The sequence below is a fragment of the Centroberyx affinis genome, unplaced genomic scaffold (assembly GCF_046629955.1).
Source record: "Centroberyx affinis isolate AG114_WGS23_722 - 3 ecotype Tasmania unplaced genomic scaffold, CSIRO-AGI_Caff_v1 ptg002573l_1, whole genome shotgun sequence".
NCBI classification, from domain to species: Eukaryota; Metazoa; Chordata; class Actinopteri; order Beryciformes; family Berycidae; genus Centroberyx; species Centroberyx affinis.
The window spans coordinates 63,445-86,680 of record NW_027280780.1 but is presented as its reverse complement, the minus strand read 5'-3'; the positions used below and the strand labels follow the sequence as shown (position 1 = coordinate 86,680).

Sequence of the window (23,236 nt, the reverse complement as noted above, 5' to 3'; positions counted from 1 at the left end):
CCCAGCCGCTCTGTGTAGCAAACCCAGAGTTGAAACATATCAAAATGAAGAGACACCTGCCAAAGAAAAGACCATGGCAAACCTCTGAACCTGGTGTTCAGCTTGACATCAGAGCAGCACAGAAGCCACACAAGTGTCAAAAATCCATTTCTCAGGAAAGAAATCTGGCTGTGTGTATGAGGACGCACACCGGGGAGAAACCATACCAGTGCCTACAATGCAACCAACACTAATTCAGACACAGTAACCACATACTAAATAGTCATCGTCTCCAAATTTTGAAGTGGGGTTTGAAAGTTTATATGAGAACGGTCCATACAGGAAAACCAACCATCATTTGGTAAAATGCCACAAAGATGTTCCAATAATTATAACTATCCAGCAGCAACAAAATGGAGTCTAACTACTACTAATTTCACATATTTTGTTGTCGTTTATTTTTAGTAGTTATGGAAGTGATGGAGCTGTAATTCAAAGCGTTATGATTGGTTGTTACCTAGTTAGTTTTCACTGAAACCGTATCACATGATGAGCACTCTGGAGACAAAGCTTGTGCATGGACCCTCCTCTCTTGTCACTGTGAAAGCTATTTGATCTAAATTACTGTGATGAAAGTTAACTTAAGTGCAATAAAAGTTATGCTGTTTGGATTCGAGCTCTACAAGGGTTAGACAAATACTAATAACAACTAGGAAAATGAGGCCCAGGTTGAAAATAACCAGAATTATCCTCTAATGCTAAGAGCTTAATAAATTACCAGGTTGAGTTACCGCTCACACAGATGCTAAACTTCCACGTTGTTATGGAACCTTGAATGCTTTGTCACTGTCCAGCATAAATAATTCATGAAATAGGGATATCGTGCTGGGGGTGGATGAGACTCCTCACGGAATGCTGAAGGCTCTGGATATTGTTGGACTGTCATGGTTGACACGTCTCTTTAATGTTGTGTGGATTTTGGGAACAGTGCCAGGGGTGGTGGTCCACGTTTACAAAAAAAAAAAATCCGAATTGCATGTCTTTGGACTGTAGGTGGATTGCTTACAGGTTTTTGAAAAGCAGGCACAGCATTACTTTCTGAAATGCCTTGATCCAAAAACTGAGGATAAAAGTTGGATTTTTGCACAGAAAACTGAATGACTGAAAAATGCTTCTCTTAATATTAATAAAAAGAAAAACATTTTACTTCTACTTTGGAGCTACTGCATGACGTTTACCACAGTACCTTGTGTTTTATTACACAAGATAAATTTCATACTCACCACTGTGATTTTTATCAAAACGTTTGCTGGTGCTGTAACAACACAAAGGGAAATGCATTGCATTATATTTATCTAGAAGCTCTACTTCTGAAGCCACACCTCTACCTCACCTCTCTACAGTCTTTTAAATCAGTAATTATGCTACCAGATCACAACACTGCTTAGTTTTACTTTGGTTTCTGCTACTATACACCTTATACATGGAACAAACTGCAAAGTGTGTTGGAGTGAGAATTTCTTATCCCACTCAATGATTCCAAATCAATGATATTTCACATTTTCTTTTTATAATTAATGTTCCTGTATGTTGCCGTTTGAAGTGTATTGTGTATTTTATGACTGTATTTTGCTCTCAAGACTCTCTTGAAAAGAGATCAACTCAATGAGACTACCTGATTAAATGAAGGATAAATAAAAAAAAAGTTTTTTGCTTATAAAGTAAAAGCAAAAGATAAGGTGATATGGTTTCATGCAATTGTGGCATTGGCAACCTTGATGGTGTTTTCCATGACTTTCCATTTTTATCACTGACATTGCATCATTGGCACAGAACCAGTAGGATAAGATTAATTATAAAACTTTTATTTGTATTTCCATAATCCCAACATAAAACGTCCTGCATGTAGCACAATGTGGAAGTAAACATTTCCAAACAGGACAGTTTATACAAGACTACAATAGCCGACAGACAGATTACCGCAAGTTAAGCTATACAGTTGAATTACACATAAAACAATCTATACATTATTTAAGTACTCGACTTGATTCAAACACGATGAGAATATTGCTGCGTTAGCGAGAACATCGAAGAAATGCTGGTGCGAGCATCAAAGTGCTTGTTCACTTTTGACGGTTTTGTACACGATTGAAATATCTGCTTCGGCTTCCATTTGACAATCTCTTGAACAAGAAGCAGAGGCAAAAACAAAATAGCACAAGCGAATAGTTTAGAAAAGTATTTCATCTACACTCTAGTCGTCGTGTGTGTCACTGCCTTATTTGGAATCAACTAGCGTGAACTAAGGATGCCTAAATTTCACAGTGTGTTTTCCTGAGGTTGGCCGTGTCGTTGAGAGGCAACTGATTGGTTGTGGGTGAATTTGGATTGCTGAAAGGCATTAGACAGTCCTTGGTTGAGGCTGGTAGAAGAAGTGCAGTGCTAATGAAAATGGCTTTAAGAATGTCCTGTATGGACATTGCTGCCCCTTGACAATCCTTGCTGTCATAAGGCACAGAGAAATAGCTTGACAGAGTCTGTATCTTCAGAGAAAATAGGAGAAAATAAACATTTGATATTAAAACTAGGGATTGCTTTACCTGCAGACATACATACGATTTAGCACGGTCTTAATTCATCTACCATGAAGGTCCATATTTTGACACAATATGGCTGTGGTTGGTGGCACAATGGGAACTATTGAGAAGCAGCGTTGACCATATAATCAACATTCATTCATGAGCTATTGTCTGATTATCCTAGCGAAAAATAACTTGCAGTGCTGAAATACGGATTTAAAAAGTATGAGGTATAAGCATTTTTCCAAAAGGCATGTTTTGACAGATAACTGAGCCTCGTCCGTCAGGCAGGATGTACAAAGCACAAGCTCTTCACATTAAAAGGTTCCGTTTTGACGACATAAGAAACGCGTACATGCAAGATGTGTCAAGTTCCCCCGCAAAAAAAAAACATGGAAAGTCATTTCCCGTAGCTGCTACCATCTCGCTTCCAAAAAAGCAATACTAGATGGTGGGATTTACTCTTAAAAAGACGACGACACATACAATAGAGTTTGACATTTATGGCTGAGCGTCATGGAGCTTCGGGGTACGCGACGGGTCAGGATCGGGTTCAAAAAAGTATTGTTGGAGATTTTACAAAGGCTCATAATACATGATATATATATATTTTGATGCGCAGTGGGGGTGCAGTACTGCAAACACTGCCACTGTAAGACATGTAAGCACGATCCAAACAGTGGGGCTTTGTTCCAAAACTAAAATATATTTGAAAAAAATGGCACTTATTCTGACAAAATGACTGATGGCACAATTAAAACAAATCAGTACTTTTAAAACCACACTATGTAACCTAAGTCTAAAAAATGGCACTTATACAGATGCTTTTTAGAATTATATTGAATGATGAACTTCAGAGATTTTTCCCTTGAAAAGGTTTGAAATAGTATGAGTGAACATTCACCATGCCTTTTCTAGATACTAAAACGTCTGTGGTTTTTCCATAGTGAATCTTTAGGCACATAAAATGTAGCTGCTGATATTGGAATGCATGATTCAAGACTGAGTCCTGTTTTTGATATTCAGATGGTTCCTTGGTCTGACAGTAGTGACCCGGGTGAAAATGGAATGCATAGTTTGGCTCTTTGGTAACGCAAGCATCGGCAAAATATACCTACCGCTAATGCCAAGTGAATGGGAGCCATAAGGGGTTGGAAAACACATTCTGATATATTCCTGTAAAGTGACCCATTCGTAAAATTCCCCGATATTCCTCCGACTTCCCCAGAGAATTATTCAAATTACCCAACTTTCCCCGACTAAATTCCATGATATTCCCGAAATTCCATGGCCAGCCGGAACCCTGTTGTTGAAACTAGGTCTTGGGGAAATTGTGCTGTACGATTTTGATTTGAAAGCCTGATGGGAAATGAAGCATTAAACCATTTAGAGACTGAAAATAATGATAAGGAGCAAATGACTGTATTTTGAAGTGGGACATCAAATCATCAGTATTCACTTACTGATTGGCAACGCTGGGTGTCAGAGGAGGTAATTTCAACTCAAACAAAAATGTATCATCACAATTATTTTTGCTTAACAGTGTGATCATGAATATTGATCAGGATTATTATTTTTGTCCGTTTAAGGAAACAAAGTTGTTTCACTGTACTTTTACATAACATTTATTTTCACTTTTCAGTGCTGCATTTCTCAATGAAGCAGCAGCTACAAAGTCCTGTTTCCACTCTGACTGTCTTACTCCGATTGTGGTCCTTACTTACAATTACAATTTAAATGTAAAGAATTACAACTTTATTACTTTAGGGCCCAGCTACAATCCAAAGGCAAACTTTGAACAGAATCTGTACTTGTTTTGTTATCTGGTTTAAAACAAAAGTATCTCCTAATGACAGATGATGTACTTGATATATCATTTCCAGGGGAATTGAAAATATAACAAACACTTCAATATCACCGAATCACACCATTATTAATCGTGGAAATATAAAATCATGATATACGATTATCAGCTATTTTTTTGTCATTCTCCCTAAACCCCACCTGTGTCCGCACACAGTTTCAAGCCACTGTGTAAAATCGACAACTATGCAAGTATGCATTCCAATTTCACCTAGATTTTAGACTACTAAGGGTTAAAGAATTTAAGACCAAATATCACATAAAAACAGAAATTGTAATTTTAAGGTTCAAAGCTTGGTCAAAGTGTTAAAATGAATAAGCTGTGATTAATTTTATGTTGCCAAAATAGCGCCTGAGTCTATTTTAACATGATAATGTAAGGCAATGCGTTACAAGAACATCAATGCTGGTTTGAGATTGTGTTACCATCAGAGTATGGCCTTAAACAGTGGCAATAAAGCATAAAATGTTGTGCAGAAAACACCAAAATATAACATTTACAAAAGTATAATTCCATTTTGAGTACTTAGTTTTTTCCAATATTTGTTTTGGAGCTACTACATACTACCAAGAAAACATTTTTGACACACAACAGCTGTATTAGATGACAAGACTTAATTTGGCAGCCATTAGTCAAATTTCCCAATGTTAATTATGTAGGGGGGACACAAAACCTAGAAAAATAATTAATTTACAGAATAGCTAGTTTGTGTACTGCGAGTTCCCATGGTTCAAGTGGACTTCTCCCAGTTCCACCTAATAATTTATCTGACGCGTACGAATGCGAACTTAGACGAAAACTGACAGTATCTCTCTGTTTTGTGTAAAAACCACATTGACCCGAACCAGTTCCGCACTACGGCCCTCTAACACTACGGCAGGCGGGATGGGACATAAACACCAGCACCCGCAAAATACTCTTGATGGGAAGCTTGCCTGCTCTTCCACTTTGGCAAAGTAGACAACAAGAATTAAAAAGGTCCTGCTTTATTCTAAAAAATCTAGTTGGCTTGTAAACCTGTGAAAGTGGCTAGTGAATTCTGCCACATCTGCCGCAGTGACTGATGGGACAGAGACAGTGAATTTCTTGCCCTGGTTGCAGACCGGTGGGGATTGACAGGCGTGGGTGGTGTTGCTGGAGGAGACGGAGGAAGCCTGAAGGTCTGAGGCGGTTCCAGGTTCAGGACTGCTGACTGCTCCACTGGTTGGCCATGGGCCGGCGTAGCAGCTCCTCCACGTGGCGGGCTACGTCCATGGTGTCCTCCAGGTCGAAGTCTCCTTCGGCGTCCAACATGGTCTCGCTCCTGGCAGGACAACAGCAGAGATATGTACTTAGATATATGTATATATGTCTTCGCTTTTCATTCATTCATGTACTACACTATTAGACCAGCTGGGAGAAATGTGGGTAGGGGAAATTAATGAGCTGCTACATATAGCTTTTTTTAAACATTAGTATATCATTGTCATTGGTTTCATTAGAAACAAAACTGAACAAATGAACAAAGTGGTCAGGATAACTCTTAGAAGTTACCTCTCTCTGCGACCTCACCTTTTTATTGCCTATTCGAATTTAAACCTCAAGTTCTTTCAGGATTTACTCTAGGAATGTAGCAAAGAATTACAACTGTACATGAAAACACAAAATGTATATTTTTGCAGTTACTCATGGTTCATTTTGAGGGGTATTATCATTTGATGAGTGAGTAAACGAATGCAAGTGGTGCACTCACATAGGAGGGTAGATGCCGAAGCTGTTGGGGTGGCCAACAGAGGGGGAAGCTGCCTGGTCCATGAACGTGGGATTTCCCCCAGCGGGTTCGGGGTTAGGTGTGGTGAATCTAGGGAAGAAAATATGCCACACAAACCACTGAAGGAAATTCCATAATGCTGAAACAAGTTCAAGATGGACAATGATTCCCTCTATGATCCCTAGCTGATAGAGGAGCATTTGAATTCCAAAATGCTGTATATCCATTTTTGGGAAAAACAAGCCACCTGAAATTCATCAAGATGATTCTGTCTTCAAAGGGTTTGAACGGACAATAACTTAAATGTAGGCTATGTCCACAATGAGTTTTATGTTCATGCCAGAAATCATTCTGTCAGACTAGCCTTCTCTTTGTTGAAATGTGGATATCTGGTTTTGGAATCTCACTCTCATTTATTGGTGAAATTGTAAGGTGTAACATTTAGACACAATTTATACCCGTTATTAAATTCCCAAAGCAGACAAATGATGCATATAAATTGTATCTAGATAGGTCACTGTTAACACACTGTAAACACAAGGGTAAATAGCTCAAATAGACTGGAAACAAATGGATTCCTGTGGTTGATGTGAGGCAAGTAGTTTTATAAAAGAGGAAAAACTTACTCTGGCACAACTTGTTTGATCTGTGGTTTTACGTAGCCGTCCACTGCTTTCGCTGCAACAGAGAGACATTCTGGTTTAAAACATGTGTACATATACATTTTTCAAATCCCTATATTGCCATATTGTCAACTGAAATCCCAAATCACAAGGTGGTCTAGACAGTCTACTAAACAAGGACATTAGTATTGTACAGAATCCCTGGTTTACATGTTTAGATGTCAAATTACACCTGAGGGGAAATCTTTCATTCTGTTCCAACTAAGCAAATCAAACCATTAACATTACCAACTTAATCCCTTACATTTCTGTCCAGAACGACTGCTGTGTAGAAACAATGATTCAGGTCACAAAAACCACAATGTTTGTTGTCATTATTCAACCCTGGTGGTTACATAAACGCACTCAGTGAAATGGCATATCACTGCCATTGGGTACAAACCACAACACGGAAAATTTTTTAGTTTTTTTTCTTTCTTTTACTTACTTGAATTTAAAGTTTACATTTCTGTTTTGAGCGCATTTCATCACCCTTGGGCCCTAAAACTTTAAAAAATAAATTGGCATCAATGACAAGTATTCTTTCTTTCATTGCTGAAAAAAAAGCATACCATGTACAGATTTGTGTTTTTTTACCCGACAGCAGTGATATGCTCATGTGAATGAGAATGAGGTGGGAGTGGCACATACAGAGTGGCGGGGTGTAGTACTTGGCGAAGACCTCGTCCTTGGGCCGGTCAGGGTAGAGGAATAGAAGGTGGTTCAGGTCACTGATGCGGTCGGCCAGGGAGCGAATGGAGAAGTCCTTGGTCGTGTAAGGCAGCAGGTTCCAGACCAGCCTCTCACCTAGCGGAAGATAGGGACTTTATTTATAGGAATTTATCATTTATAGGAACTCGCATACATAAAGCCATACATGGTTGGGGTTAGTTATTTTAAGATATTGAATATCACAAAAATATTGGCAGCTTCAATCGAAAACTATTCAAAATCCCATACTGATGGAACCACACACATGGGTACGGGGACAACAGGACCTCGCATTCAGTGAGCGGACAGTGACAGACATAAAATACACAGTAGAATGGCAAGTATTTCAATTATCATCAAATAAGGAATCTCACAATATGACATATTTAGTGGGGGAATCAGAAGTCAAGATGACAAGTTTGACAATGATAGAATTTAAGAACCCACATTGTTCCAGAAAAACATCCCCATCGAGAAAAACATAAGAGCTAAATCAACCTTATACTGCCAGCAGGGGGTGATGTGACTCTACAGTACCGAGGGAGAGGGTAGGGAGCTGGATGACAGGGTGACTAAAGAGACTGTCCAGTGACTGAAAGGTCAGAGGTTTGACCCGGCAACAGCCAATAGGGCCATCAACAGCTGTGTCCTGTTGAAGTGTCTCTAAGCAAGACACTGAATTACTCACTGCTACATTCACAGATTTTTTTGGACACACTTGACGACCATGTGGATTTAGGGAACACACACTTGATGACCAGTTAGATTTGGGAAAGTTGGCACCGCCCACATTGTATAAAAAGCGGTCAACCCATCAAGTGTGAACATAGTGCTGGCAGTGTGTTTACCTGCTTTGTTGGGGTTCTCGGCCACCCAGGCGATGGTGATGCCCCCGATCTCGGAGTCGCTGAACCGCAGCAGGAAGGTGCCGTTGGGTTTGGACAGCAGCATGTCCTGGGCCAGCTGCTTGTTTACGAAGCCCAGGATGGCCCTATGAACAATACAAACAACACAAACACTATTTATCATACCCTTTTCAGTCATTGACACCATGTTGATGTTTGAGTCGAGTGTTACCTGGTATAGCTCAATGGTTAATAGCGATTGATTCCAAACAAACACACACATAAATGGATTCACCCATGGCATTACAATGCTACTTATCTTGATCTTATCTTGATCTTAAAATGTTGGCTGGGAGGGCAACTTAGTACCCAACTAGATAAAAAAACAAAAACTTCATGAACTCTTGCATTCTTCAGCCATTACCCATCATTCCAGTGGGGCTTGAGATGTTTCTTCATTAGCTCCACCACTCCGTCAAACCACTGCCAGAAGGTGAAGTTGCGTCCAGGCAAGCTCTCCTGTACAATCAAACACATTCTGTTTTAGAGATTATTGGTTAACGGCATTTCTGGACAAGAAATATAGGAGAGAGAGGATATTTTAGATTCAAACCAATAGTTTGACTAATTGCCTTGATGTTGACATATGGGTTTCTATGGGTTAGGGTTAGAATAACATTCAAAATGTCAAGGTAGGCCCCTTTCCTCAACACTAATTTGTAATTCCAACACTAGTCAAGCGTTGCCCTCACCCGGTTGAACTGGGCCCAGGACATGGTCATGGTGCGGTAGTCCTCGGGGCTGTTACTGCTGCTGGTGAAGGCCTTCTGTGCCAGGAAGACCAGGTTGTCCTCTGACAGGCCGCGCCCGCTGTGCATCTCCGCCTTGTACTTCATGTCCAGGGCCTCGCAGAGCTGGGGCCACAGCACCTTGTCCGGCACGATGAACGGCACCCTGCCCTGAGGGGAGAGCGAGGGAAGGGTGGATGAAACTTGGGGGGGGGATGTCAGATACCATGTAAACACGTCGTCCTGGGTTCAAATCTGACCAAGAGCCTTTGTCGCATGTCATTCCCCTCTCTCTCCCAATCTTTTCTGTCTCTCTCCACTTTCAACTACCCTAATTTTCCAGTCCAACACAAACTCCTTGCCCACTGGAGTTTCAAGACACACCATAGAACAAGGGAGGGGTTGGCGCTAAGCAAGACACTTGTATAGGAGTTCTATCAATGTTGTTGCAATTCCTTCTGGTCACCAATAGAGGTCGATAAAGATGACAGATTACTTAGTGGCCCTTAAAAAAATAAAAATAAAAAATAAAAAAAGCACAGAAATCAGCATCAACACAGTATCCCCTGCCCCAATCTGGCAATGAAAATAAAAGGAACACAATGACAAAAGTACATGATAACAGAAAACATACATTTCTGCAACACAGAAAAAGAAATGAAAGGGAGCGAAGGTGCAGGAGGAACAGAAGAGAGACAGAAATCAAAACAGTGGTGTGAAAAAGGGGCAAGAAAAGTACTCCAGCACAGCTTCAGTTGTACAGAGCCAAAAAAGTGCCAAATTTTGAATTTAGCCAATCACCGTTCTATTTATAGACGTTATATTCTATAACATCTCACTCAGCCCATTTGAGAATATAGAGAATGTCTTCAGTGTAGTCAATCAAAACATAAACAAAGCCGACATGTGGCATGGCACTTCAGCACCAGACTGCTGCTTTAACATGACATTACGTTATCAATACCTGACAAGCTTCCAGAAGGACGTGAGATAATATGAAAATCGGATATTAATAATGTCGAGATATGAAAATCCAGTGTGCAAATAAACCTTCCAGGAGCAGCCAACTCACCGGCTCGGCGAAAGCGTTGTCCCACAGGACCGTTGCCGTGGCGTTGTTGTCTTGGCTGCCGTGGACGATCACCACCACAGGCAGTGATAATGTCTGTTGAAGGAAAAAAAAAAAGTAAAAATAAGAGTTCAGGGGAGAAGAAATTATTAAAAACTATTCAATTGTTAAATGACTGTTGAATGCTACAAATCATTTGCAAGAAAAGCGTATAGATAACACAATATTTTATGTACAAATAACACTATTAACCTGAGTTTGTCACGATTATAAATGTGTATAATAGCCGATATATTTCTAAAATCATCCTTCAATAAAAAAACATCTTTTAAGGACATTCATTTCATAGAATGGAGCAAACACAGATGGCATAACATTAAGCTGTATCCATAAAAAAAAAAATGCTAGTTGAAATTCCTAATTGAATATTTTAATATTGAAGATTAAGATCAGTGGTTCTCAACGTGGGGTCCGGGGACCACCAGGGGTCCTTGAGGGGGTTCCAAGCAAATTCATGAATTGTTAAACTTCACCATTATTTAATTTACAAGAAGGTAACACAATTAGAGAATGTAGAAGAATGACTGTTTTGATCACAGTTTCTCTGTTATCTCTCTACCTACAATAGTTATGGAATTCTGAACAAAATCATATCTGACAATAAAAATATTCTCAAATTTGGGTCCGAGAGACAAAATCTCATCAAATGGGGGTCTGTAGCCCTAATGTGTGCTAAATTAGGGGTCCTTGATATGAAAAAGGTTGAGAATCACTGGATTAGATTAGAGCTGCAACGATTAATCGATTAATCGATTAGTTGTCAACTATTAAATTAATCGACAACTATTTTGATAATCGATTAATCAGTTTGAGTAATTTTTTAAGAAAAATAAGTCCAAATTCTCTGATTCCAGCTTCTTAAATGTGAATATTTTCTGGTTTCTTTACTCCTCTATGACGGTAAACTGAATATCTTTGGGTTGTGGACAAAACAAGACATTTGAGGACGTCATCTTGGGCTTTGGGAAACACTAATCGACATCTTTCACCATTTTCTGACATTTTATAGACCAAACAACTAATCGATTAATCGAGAAAATAATCGACAGATTAATCGACAATGAAAATAATCGTTAGTTGCAGCCCTAGATTAGATGATTCAATCCAAAAAAACACATTTTACAAAATTTCTTTTATACTGGCAGTCATTTCGTAAGACTAGATGTGACATATTTTTTTCCAAGAGCTTTAACTCTAGTTTTGCAATTCAATTCTGTCTATGGTCATTTTTCAAGATCATAATAACAGTGGAGATGAAATCAGCAGCAGCAGTCGAACTGACCGTTTTTAGGTTTACAGGTTTAATCCCCACAACAGCCATGTGTCCTGTCAAAATTACTCCTTCCTGCTGACTTAATACAAGATACTGTGGGTAAGAGCGTCAGTCAAATAAAGTGTCAAGTGTAAAATGTCCCGTTGGATTACTTTGACGTGGAAGACCAGCTCGTTGCCCCCCACGCTGAACTGCGACTCGAACAGGACCGTGAATTTCTCCTCCGTCACCGACTCTGCACCTCGACGGTCCGACCGCTTGATCCTCTTCAGTGACTGTACACACACACACACACACACACACACACAAACACACACAGATCCAACAACTTACATTACAATCAGGGTAGGGAACTAACCTTCCAACAGTCACAGTAGCTTGTAAAACCCCAAATTCACCAGCCGATTTCAGTATTCCACCACAGAACTAGACTTACAAAACAAAAAAAAGGACCTCAGAGCCACAAAGCATGCAACCTATGGTAAAATCTGTATGCTGTAAATGAATGGTCAAAATACTGAACGGAACTTAAAGACAGCCACATGACTTCTGCAATTTGTTGACAGTGATTGCACAGTGGCCACAGCTACCCATAACCGCCTTGTGCTGGGTTGCAGCAACTCTCCGTTGACACAGAATGATAATAACAACTCATATTCACGTCTCAATTCAGGTTAAGGGCTTCCCACAGACAACTAGTGGTGTTGATCAATTATACAATGAATATATAATCAAACAAACTGTATTATATCCATCGTATCAGAGGTGGACGGAGCTGACTGGACCATATCTGATTTTTAATAAAAGCCAATATTGTATCGCTCTTTACACTACAGGAAGAGCTTACCATGTTCCTGAAGTGTGCGCTGAGGGTGCCGGTGGCCTGGTGGTACTCCATCACACAGTTGTTGTTGAGGATTTCCCCACTGCTGTCACTACCGAGGCCACATATCAACAAAGCAGGATTACACATTTAACCAAAGAACTTCCCCTAAAGTCCCGAAAGGTGATATTTTTTTATCTTGTGCGCACAAGATATGGATCTTGTGGGAACAAGTTAATTATCTTGTGCGCACAAGGTGATTTTTTTATCTTGTGGGCACAAAAAAAAAATATCACCTACTTTGGGGTCTCCATATAACTTGTGCACACAAGATAATTTACTTGTTCCCACAAGATAATAACTTGTGATATTTTTTTATCTTGTGCGCACAAAAAAAAAATATCACCTTTCGGGACTTTAGGGGCTCCGTAGTTTTATCATTTATATGTGTAAATATAAACTAAACTAACATGTATTAACTGCCTGTATGCCATACACCATCATCACTGATTGCCATGTCAGCCACCAGGGGTCCTTGAGGGGGTTCCAGGGGGTCCCCAGCAAATTGATGAATTGTTAAACTTCACCATTATTTAATTTACAAGAAGTTAACACAACTAGAGAATGTACAAGAATGACTGTTTTGATCATAGTTTCACTGTTATCTTTCTACCTACAATACAGATAGTTATGGAATTCTGGACAAAATCATATCTGACAATAAAAATATTCTCAGATTTGGGTCTGAGAGACAAAATCTCACCAAATGGGGGTCTGTAGCCCTAATGTGTGCTAAATTATGGGTCCTGGATATGAAAAAGGTTGAGAATCACTGGATTAGATGATTCAATCCAAAAAAAACACATTTTATATCACCTTTCGGGACTTTGGGGTCTCCATATAACTTGTGCACACAAGATAATTTACTTGTTCCCACAAGATAATAACTTGTGATATTTTTTTATCTTGTGCGCACAAAAAAAAAAAAATCACCTTTCGGGACTTTAGGGGCTCCGTAGTTTTATCATTTATATGTGTAAATATAAACTAAACTAACATGTATTAACTGCCTGTATGCCATACACCATCATCACTGATTGCCATGTCAGAATATTTCTAAATAATTAACATTTTTCCCAGTTTTGATACAAATACCATGTTGGTATCTGCTGGTCCATTCTTTCATAGACTTTGACCATTCGTTTTTTCTCCATTGGAAAGATTTAACATGCTTCGATTGCTTTGACACCTAACCTGACATGTTACACCTGGCTGTTGATACGGGATTTTAGTATCCAATAAATGATCTATGCCTCACTTGCGCATGCTCTCGTTCTTCAGCAGAGCCTTGGCCTGCTGCTCGCTGACGATGACGGCCTTGACCTGAGGCGGGTTCATGTGGACGTTGAGCTTCCCGCCCACGAGGAGCCGCACCGTGGCCGCAAACTTGGTCTGGGTCTTTAACACCTGGGGCGGCTGCTTCTCGATGATGAAGGTACTACAGAGAGAGAGAGAGAGAGAGAGAGAGAGAGAGAGAGAGAGAGAGAGAGAGAGAGAGAGAGAGAGAGAGAGAGAGAGAGAGAGAGAGAGAGAGAGAGAGAGAGAGAGAGAGAGAGAGAGAGAGAGAGAGAGAGAGAGAGAGAGAGAGAGAGAGAGAGAGAGAGAGAGAGAGAGAGAGAGAGAGAGAGAGGAGAGGAAGAGAAAGGATGGATCAGTCCACAGGTGCCAATTCATTTAGCCAAGTTGTGGCCCTGCAATAAATATAATGTGCAGCAAAACTTCTTTGTCTTATTAGTCTGCTTATACAGACTAACTTGCTAGGGAAAAGTGGACCAGTGACTTAATGACTGACAAACTCTTTGGTCTTTATTATAATGATAAAGCAACATCACGATCCTATCCATGGTTCCTGGTTCCTACCTGGTAACCAGGGCGGAGATGATCTCGGTGATGTCAGAGTTGAGTTTGCTCAGCTGCTCCTGCATGGGGCCCGGCAGGGGAAGCTGCTGGGTTAGATGTTCACAACGTCGGATCTGCTGCCGATTCTGCCAGATCAGGTCGGCCAGCTTCTCGCACCTGGTGGACAGGGTGGGTGTGTTAAGACACGACCAAAGGACAAACAAAAAAAACAAAAAAAAACAAAACAAAAAACAGAAAAACATGGTTGCCATCACTTGCCGGGTACCCATCCGAGTATATTTTTGCAAATTATGATGTATCGAATTAGAAAGGCTGAATGAAAATGGCTAATTTCGATTTCGATAAAATTTCCTTAATATCACAAAAAAGTTTATGCTTGATCGAGGCAGGTAAAATTAAGATAAATTACCTGCCAATAGGTTCTACTGTCCAAAATAATTAATAAACATTACTCACAGAAATACGCCACCGCTTTGTGTAGAACCAGTGTAATAGGCAGCCGAACAGGAGCCTGTTTGATACAGAGCCGTTGGTTTGATTTGTTTGGCTCACAGTGTACGGTGGCCAGCAGGGACAAAGTGAGAACAGGCAAGGAGTCCATCCCATAACTGAATATCCACAGGTTCAGGTCACCACAAAAAAACAGAATGTGTCCCATGTTTCCTGTTAAAGTGACACTGAAGCCCTTCCTGCACTCCCACTGTAAGCCGTACGCGGTACGTACCAGGACTGGAGGACATCCAGCCCCCCCTCGGGCGGCCCCCCGTTGCCGGCCAGCTGCTGCCTCCTCTTCCACTGGATCAGCTCTTCGTCCAGGATCAGAGTCTGCTGCTTCCTCAGCAGGGCCAGGCTCTTCTGGTGCTGCTCCGACAGGTCCTGGATACACACCACCAGCCAAATGCTGAGAAATCTTTGCCTGCGGTTTGTAACGTTGTCTACTTTAGGCCGGGCACACACTACAAGACTTAACAGACTCTGACATCACACACTTAATGGCAGGCTTTCGTATTTTTTTGCGTTGAGTTGTTGACCAGCTCATACTACAGGTATACATCAGATTGTCCAGAATCAAATATCTTTGAAATAATGGTGATATTCCTGGCTGGATCAGGAGGTAGGAGATTAAAGGTGTAAGAAGTATGATTTTTACTGTCCCATGGCATAAAAAGACCACACTATATCTGCAGAGGGTTAATAGGGTTGTTAATCAATACCACTGACTTAATCATAGATTGACTAGGTGCTGAAAATCCTGGCTTTCAAAACCCAGCTTGTACACCTAAAAGCCGTTTAGTGTGTCCTAGGGCTGGGCGATATATCAATATTATATCGATATCGTGATATGAGACTAGATATCGTCTTAGATTTTGGATATCGTAATATCGTGATATGGCATAAGTGTTGTCTTCTCCTGGTTTTAAAGGCTGCATTACAGTAAAGTGATGTCATTTTCTGAACTTACCAGACTGTTCTAAAACAGGGAAGGAAACCCTGTCTTTGCATTTTATTTTGATCACAGTCTTGTTTTAATAAAAGTGCTTGTGACATCTCACATGTGGCTTTGACTTACAACTGAACATTTAGCCTACTTCGTAGAAAATACTGAGATATATATTGTGTATCGGCATTCAGCCTAAAAATACCGAGATATGATTTTTGGTCCATATCGCCCAGCCCTAGTGTGTCCCCAGCTTTACCAGGCCTCTTTTGCAGATAGACACACAGTTATTTTGTCCTGAAAGTCTAGCTGGCTGGTAAAATAGTGAAAGTGGTTGGTGAGTTTTGGGATAGATTTATCACCCACTGTGACAAGAAAGGTAGTTTCCATTCCTGATCGACATGCACGAATATAGATAAACACAGATGCTGACACGCACAAATTGCACAAGAATCCACTCGGGTATCAATAAATCATGGATGCACACGCTCATACAAAACACACAAGAAAGAACAAACGTTACACAATGTTTCCCCTAGACATTGTTTTCAGCGATGTGGAAAGGCCTCTGAAACAACATGTAGACCATGTGACGTACAAACCATCCACTGAAGCCAATGCAGAAGAGAAGAACTCTTAGTCACACAATGGCAGATCATTTAGAAAGGCTAACTGTTGTAATTGAAAGGGCAACACTAACGCAACCTGGCAGCACACGTAAGCAAATGAGCTCATATTATCTAATGATTTCCGATAAGAAAAGGTCACTGCAGTCGCTAGATAAACACAATTTAATCCCATTCAATCACTTTCAATCTGACTGGAGAATTGCAGTTCCTAGGAGTTTGTACTTATTGGTATGGCGTGTATGGGCTAGTCACACGGGCTCCACGCCAGTACAAATCTGCATTTCTGCATTGCAGTGCACACCATACTCCAGGCTGCATTTGAAGGGTTTCATTACAGTGCAAGTGCAATAAATCCATTTTGAAAAAACAAACATCTGTTATTCATCAATATCCATTTCATAAACACAGGTGACTGCATCCTCCAAAAATCTAGTACCGTCATTCACGCAAATACTTTACGAAAATAGTCATCTTGCCTCTAGGAACCCTGTAAGTACCTTTTCACGACCTAAATCCTTTTTTTTTTTTGCATGTGTGTGTGTGTTGCGTCTCCCTACCAGCCTGTATTTCTGTAGTGTGCTGGCTTCTCTGGTGAGCCAGGCGTCCATGGTGGCCCTCTTGCTCTGTAGGGTGGTCTCCCGCTGGGTGCGCTCGGCGGGGGGTAACGAAGCCAGGCTGCTCAGCTGGGCTAACGAGGAAGGAACCAGTATTAGAGGCAGGGAGGAAATAAAAAAACACCAGCTAGCAGGACAACAAGGAGGGTAAGTTTGTCTGTTTTTGAAACCAACAGCCTCCCTGGCAGCAGATAACACATTTTTAGCTTCCTGCCCTGATTAGAGATCTGATCAGGCACATTTAAGCTAAGCCAGGCATGAGCTAGAACCATAGAAAGAGGTCCACCAAAACTAAACCTAAGGGTGCAATGACACAAACAGTTGGTTTTCTTGGGTCCAAACCAGAACGTGACCCGGCCCAAACCGAACAGATTGGTTTGGGCTCAAATGGGCTCAGGTACAGAATCAAAACTTGAAACCAGATCGAGAATCATGGTTCAAATCAGAATCAGTCGCACTGGTTTGCTTGTGGTATTTGACTTAGCATCAAATGATGTCAGTAACACCCATGAGATAACAGTACAGATATTTCAATTACCGTTAATCTGAAAGTGCCGTCTGGGGACCCAAGACCCTTAGGGGGGTTTTCATCAAATTGAGGAATAGTTTCATTTCATGAGACTTAATTCACTATTAATCATCCCAATGGGAGAATGCACTGTATAAGAAAGACCTTTGCAATCACAGGTTTCACTTTCACCACTATTATTTCCCCATTTTACAGTGAAGACAGTTATGCAACAACAGAACTCGTCCCATATCGGCCCCGGGGACTAGATCTTATCAAATGGGGGTCCATAGTTCTAATGTGTGTTTGTTTGGGCTCCGTGACATGGAAACATTTGAGAACCAGTGCCCTAGCAGACCAGACCTCACCTAAAGTCCATGGAGAATTAGAGATGAAATTGTCTAGCTGTGTGCATCTGTGTGTGTGTGTGTGTGTGTGTGTGTGTGTGTCCCTCTCACCCTGGATGCGCAGGTTCTCCTGGTACTGAATGATGAAGTACTCCTGGCTGTGCTGCAGCTTGCGCAGCTCGTTCTCGGTCTCCTGCGTGGCCAGGCGGAGCTCTTCGAAGGCCTGGTTGATCTGCTGGTGGCGCTGCGACAGGCTGTCCATGGCCTGCCCACCACTCCCACAGCTGGCCTAAAAAACAACAGACAGGGGGACACACAGGCAGACACACAGTGGTCGATTAGATCATGCAACTTACCTTCAAGTTTCCTAGACATTTCCCATTTAAAAAGGTCCATACTTTCTCCAGATCTTACTTTATTGACTGGATATGAAGGTTTTTGTCTGGGGTATGACCAACATGGGTTTTCAACGTTCAATGACAATATTTTTCTGAACTTACACAGGATCCCTGTATACCATGATACTGTAGATATACATCCCAGGCAACACTTACATTCGTAGCTTCTTGCACCAGCCTCTGCTCTGAGCGGAGAATGTGTTTGATGCAGCGCACCAGCTCCAAAGGACAGCGGTCATACGTACTCTGGGGAGACACACGCACACACACACACACACACACACAGACATTAAGCATTGATCACCATCAATCGAATCCCTCAACTCTACCAAATTACATTCATAGCTAAAACGCTAGCAACAAGGCTAGAACCTCATTCTGTCCTGTTCATGTTAAGTCCCTTTCCTTGCAATGCTCTTGTAAAGGGAGGGCATATTTTTCACTTTTTTTTTTATCATTTTATATCATTACCCTGAGTCTAAAAATGTATAAATACTGTAGTGGTTATTCTCTAGTGTCCCTCCCCCACTTTAAGAGCTACAGGCCAGTTTTGGGCACAAGGGTCACTTTTATTCCCTGAGTGTTGACTGGAAGGCAGTCGCCTCCTCCAGCACTACCTGCCCATTACTCCGATGTCTACTAATACTGGACTACCTAAACGGGTGTTGGCCATCGACTTTGCATTCCATTAGTCATTTTAACCCATTTTAACCATTGACTTCCCTTCATCACTTCCCCCTCAGGGGAATCCCCGCCGCCATCTTCAGTGACGTTCCATTACTCTGATAACGCAAGTGAACTTTCTGAGATCAACCTTTCATGGGCTGAGGGAGCGAGTCAACAGTGATCTAGACTTCAGGAGCGCATCTTGCCCACAAATCATCATGATCATTCATCATTGCGATATACAAGTGTAAGTAAACAAACAATATTTCGCAGATTTAGACTTAATTATGAAATTAGCGCATCTGTAATATTTTATTACTCTTCGGTCTTTGTAATTTTTTTTATTCATTATTATTAATATGCTTAAGGGCGAGTGCGTTCTGTTTAAAATATTCTGCTCCCCCTGGGAGTCGTATGAAACGCAGCGCTAGTCAACAGCTAGCAGCTAATCTGACCACATGTTCACATTTTTCAGACAACAGCTTGATTTATCAACTTGATATGAAGTTCCTAACACAATTTCTTCAATAACATAAAAAAAATGACGGAATTTGTGGCTGGCAGCACTAGAGGGTCCACCCCTCCCCCTGCCCCAAATGTCTACTCAGTAAAGTCAGCTTTCTACCTCACAAACTGAATGTTCTGACTGGCCCATTTTAGAGGTGACGTTTTTTTCAAAACAAAACTTTGTCAAAACAAAAACTTGAAAAACATTAGATTGTCCATTTGTCATTTGTTATCCACAAGATACTTCCCCTTTAACAAACTTGCCCAAGATCAGCCCACTTCATTAGGGCTGGTCTATAATGGACCAACTCAAACTAGAGAAGCACTGATCAGGTGTTCATTCCACCATAGTTCTGGGATGGAAAGCTTTAGGCTTAGACCGATATATAGGGCCGATACTGAAATGATTGAAAATTGGATATGGTCTAGTCAGTGCCGTCCACCCCAGACATCATGGAGGTTCCTCCCTGACCACAGCTAGTCAATATGTTTTTATAATTATTATGTTCATTTCAGATATCTGACAGGCAAAATCATTCCAGTGTGTTATGGGACGATTTTACTCTTAGTCTCTAAAACCTGCCTCACCCTGCCTTAAGGAGCCGCAAACCCTAAAAGAATTGTATTAGTATGGCTTTCAAAGGAGAGTTTTAGTGTCCCATGGTCTGCTTCAGAGCCTTTTCCACCAACACTGCCCATCATTTTTGGACATGAAAATGGTCGTATCGGTCTAACTTTAGAAAGCTCACTCCACCATAGTTCCGGGGGCAGAAAGGTTAATTTTCCATAGTTCTATGCTAGCGGAGTCTCACCTTGAGCTGGCTGGCGTAGTGGCCCAGCTTTATCTTGAGCAGGAAGCCGTCCTCTCCGACCTGGTGCTGGGCTTTCCTCTGCAGCTCGGCCACCAGGTTGTCCAGCAGACGCTTGGCCTTGGCCTCCTCTGCCGGGTTGTCCAGCTCCACCGAGTCCCTGGGAAAAACACAATTGCATTTCTACAATTTTAACCTATTCACAGCCACTGAGAATGAGAGAGCAGGGTTGATTGTCATGCTCAAGATACCTAAATCTTTATGCCTGCACATACATTTCTAAAATGATTTCCTCAGAACAAACTACTTTGTCAGATGTATATGTCATGGATGATGAAAACTGCCTATTCACAGAAACTGGTAAAAGCTGACGGTTGGGCTCAAAAATGATTGCACAATTTTTCCAAAACTGATCACATGTTTTGGCTTAAAATAACGCACCAGATATATACCAGAGGTACCCATCCTCCAACTCTTGTATTTTTGGTATCTTAAATTATCTGTTGTTAATATATTAAATGTCAAATGAAATGTGATCATGACCTTTGGTGCTAGATTGTGCAAGTTCTATCAGCTGCTTTCTATCAACAGATTTCATTATTTCCCTTCCATGCAGCTTTTGACTTATAGTTTCACAGTCCTTAGGTCCAGTCCAAGAACTCGCTAGCATTAGATTGTACGGTCACAGCCATACATTCATGAAAAAAAATTATAGACATAGCATCTTTTAAAGCACAATACCACTCAATTTAGGAGTTCATGTATTGTTTCTATAGTCTACAGGTTGAGGAGGCTTTTCCACCCTGATAAGAATAAATTTAACAAGAATAAAATTCTGATGGAAACACTTAAAACTTGTAATTGTTTGCATGGTCAAATTTAAAGGCACAAATATCGGCTAGTGGCAGTTTCAATCCAAAACGCATGGTGCAGGCCTTCAGAAATCCATATTAATTGAACTCTACCCCCAATACAATGTCATGGCCCATTATGGGTCATCACCCCCTGCCCCCCAGGTTGAGTACCACCAAACGTAGAAAGAAAGACCTGGGCCTAGTGCGTACCAGAGCTGGCTCTCGATCCACTGGGCCAGGTAGTGTCGCACCTCTATGGGGAAGTGCTGGCCGTACAGCGCCTGCATCTGGTGCAGCGCCTCGCCCTGCAGCTGCTGGGCCTGGATCCACACCGCCATGGTCCTCCTCTGGAACCGGGAGGAGGAGCGAATGAGTAGAGGGAGAGGATGAAAGGCAGGGGGAGGATGATACAAACCCAATACAATACAGTACAATACAAACCCATTCCTCAGACCGAACGCACTCCTATAACAGCGTTGTGCAGTCCCCAAAGGGATGCAAGTGATTTCCTTTAACTGTCTCGATAGCATCTTGGATAAATCCCTAAAATATAGTAATATATAAAAGCTGCAGCTTATTCACCATCACTTTACCGTGTCATTCCAGATCTTTATTGATCATCCAGAGCAGTGATTCTCACCTTTTTCATATCAAGGACCCTAATTTTGCACACATTAGAGCCACGGACCCCCATTTGATGAGATTTTGTCTCTCAGACCCACATCTGAGAATATTTTTATTGTTAGATATGATTTTGTCCAGAATTCCATGACTATCTGTATTGTAGTTAGAGAGAAAACAGTGAAACTATGATCAAAACAGTCATTCTTCTACATTCTCTAACTGTGTTAACTTCTTGTAAATGAAATAAAGGTGAAGTTTAATAATTCATCAATTTGCTGGGGACCCCCTGGAACGCCCTCAAGGGCCCCTGGTGGTCCCCGGACCCCACGTTGAGAACCACTAATCTAGATAAAGTTGTGTTTGACTTCGACAACGTTAGATTTCAATTTGCAGCAGATGGAGAGCGACCTTGTCTTTTCTGTCCAACTATCTCGCCGAAAAAATTAAGTGAGGGAAGCTGGTCCCAATGTGTACCGTTCTCTCTTGCATGGAGAGAACGTCACGCCAAACCCCATTCAAAAATCTGGCAATTTGGTGTCTCTGCTTATCAGCAAATATACACAACTCGTTGAACGTGACGTAGATTAATTTACTAATCGTTAGGAGCCACTCTTCAATACGGCATACTAATAATACTAATACGGCATACTAATATTAATAATACACCAAGCAGTACATTGTAACAATTATCTTATCAACTTTTCGCCGCTTATTCCTACAGTCCTCTTCCACTAGAAAACAGCGTGGTGGGCGGCACGGAGGAGTGTAAACCGTTATAAAAGTTGATATGTCATTGAAATAAGAACTACTTGGTGGATTATATAGATGCCGAATTTGGCAAAATACCGCAACTATGCAGAATGTCTTGACTCACGTGTCCCGAGGCATGCACGTTGGCAGGTAGGCGAGGCCATATTAAATTGCCAGGTGTTTGAATGGAGTTTGGCCTGACTTTCTCTCCATACACTAGAGAGACGAACGTATCGGGGCTAGAGGGAAGCTTGCTCTTCAACAAGTTTGAGAGAGATAGCTTAGCTTGCTAACGTTTAGTTATGTATTTTCAGCATGACAAGTTGGCGAACCACTGACTGTTTGGCTACAGAAAAGCAACTTAGCAAACTTACAAATAATTTCGAAGTATTGCTGAACAGAAGTGTGCGTGTGCATGGGTGGAAACCTGGTGGCTTTACGTTTGTTACTTTTGGGGAAAAAGGCGTAGCTAGCTAACCCAAGCTATCCCACTAGCTAGCATAGCATGGAAGCTGCCTGAGTGCTGCACTCGTCCAAAAACTTCACTTTCATGCGCCACAAGTAGCTCTTTAACTTACCTTTTTAGAGACTACAGTCGGACCTCACACCAACACCATGGGCAAGCTCCAGACAGCAACACACGGGATCTGTTAACCTCACACTGGTTGTCTAAAGTTATCTGTCACATCGCCAACTGGACCAGTCGCCTTCAGTTTTCTGCTAAAGCAGCTGTTGCAGACCAGCATTAAGCTAGTCAGAATAAAAACAC

The 23,236-nt window shown here is 41.3% G+C and overlaps 1 protein-coding gene across 1 annotated transcript; it reads right to left on the bottom strand.

The window, feature by feature from the left end:
• Nucleotides 1–1,857: 1,857 nt before the first annotated feature.
• Nucleotides 1,858–23,186, bottom strand: LOC139656898 (signal transducer and activator of transcription 5B-like). Its single transcript, XM_071534538.1, has 19 exons — nt 23,046–23,186; nt 21,304–21,440; nt 20,243–20,399; nt 18,414–18,503; nt 17,971–18,148; nt 16,948–17,078; nt 15,048–15,199; nt 14,324–14,479; nt 13,722–13,901; nt 12,428–12,515; nt 11,733–11,855; nt 10,251–10,343; nt 9,143–9,349; nt 8,815–8,909; nt 8,394–8,536; nt 7,486–7,641; nt 6,799–6,850; nt 6,155–6,262; nt 1,858–5,725 (listed from the first exon to the last, which is right to left on the bottom strand). Exons 2-19 carry the CDS (start codon nt 21,429–21,431, stop codon nt 5,602–5,604), a joined length of 2,361 nt encoding a protein of 786 aa, XP_071390639.1. The 5' UTR covers nt 21,432–21,440; nt 23,046–23,186; the 3' UTR covers nt 1,858–5,601.
• Nucleotides 23,187–23,236: the final 50 nt, after the last annotated feature.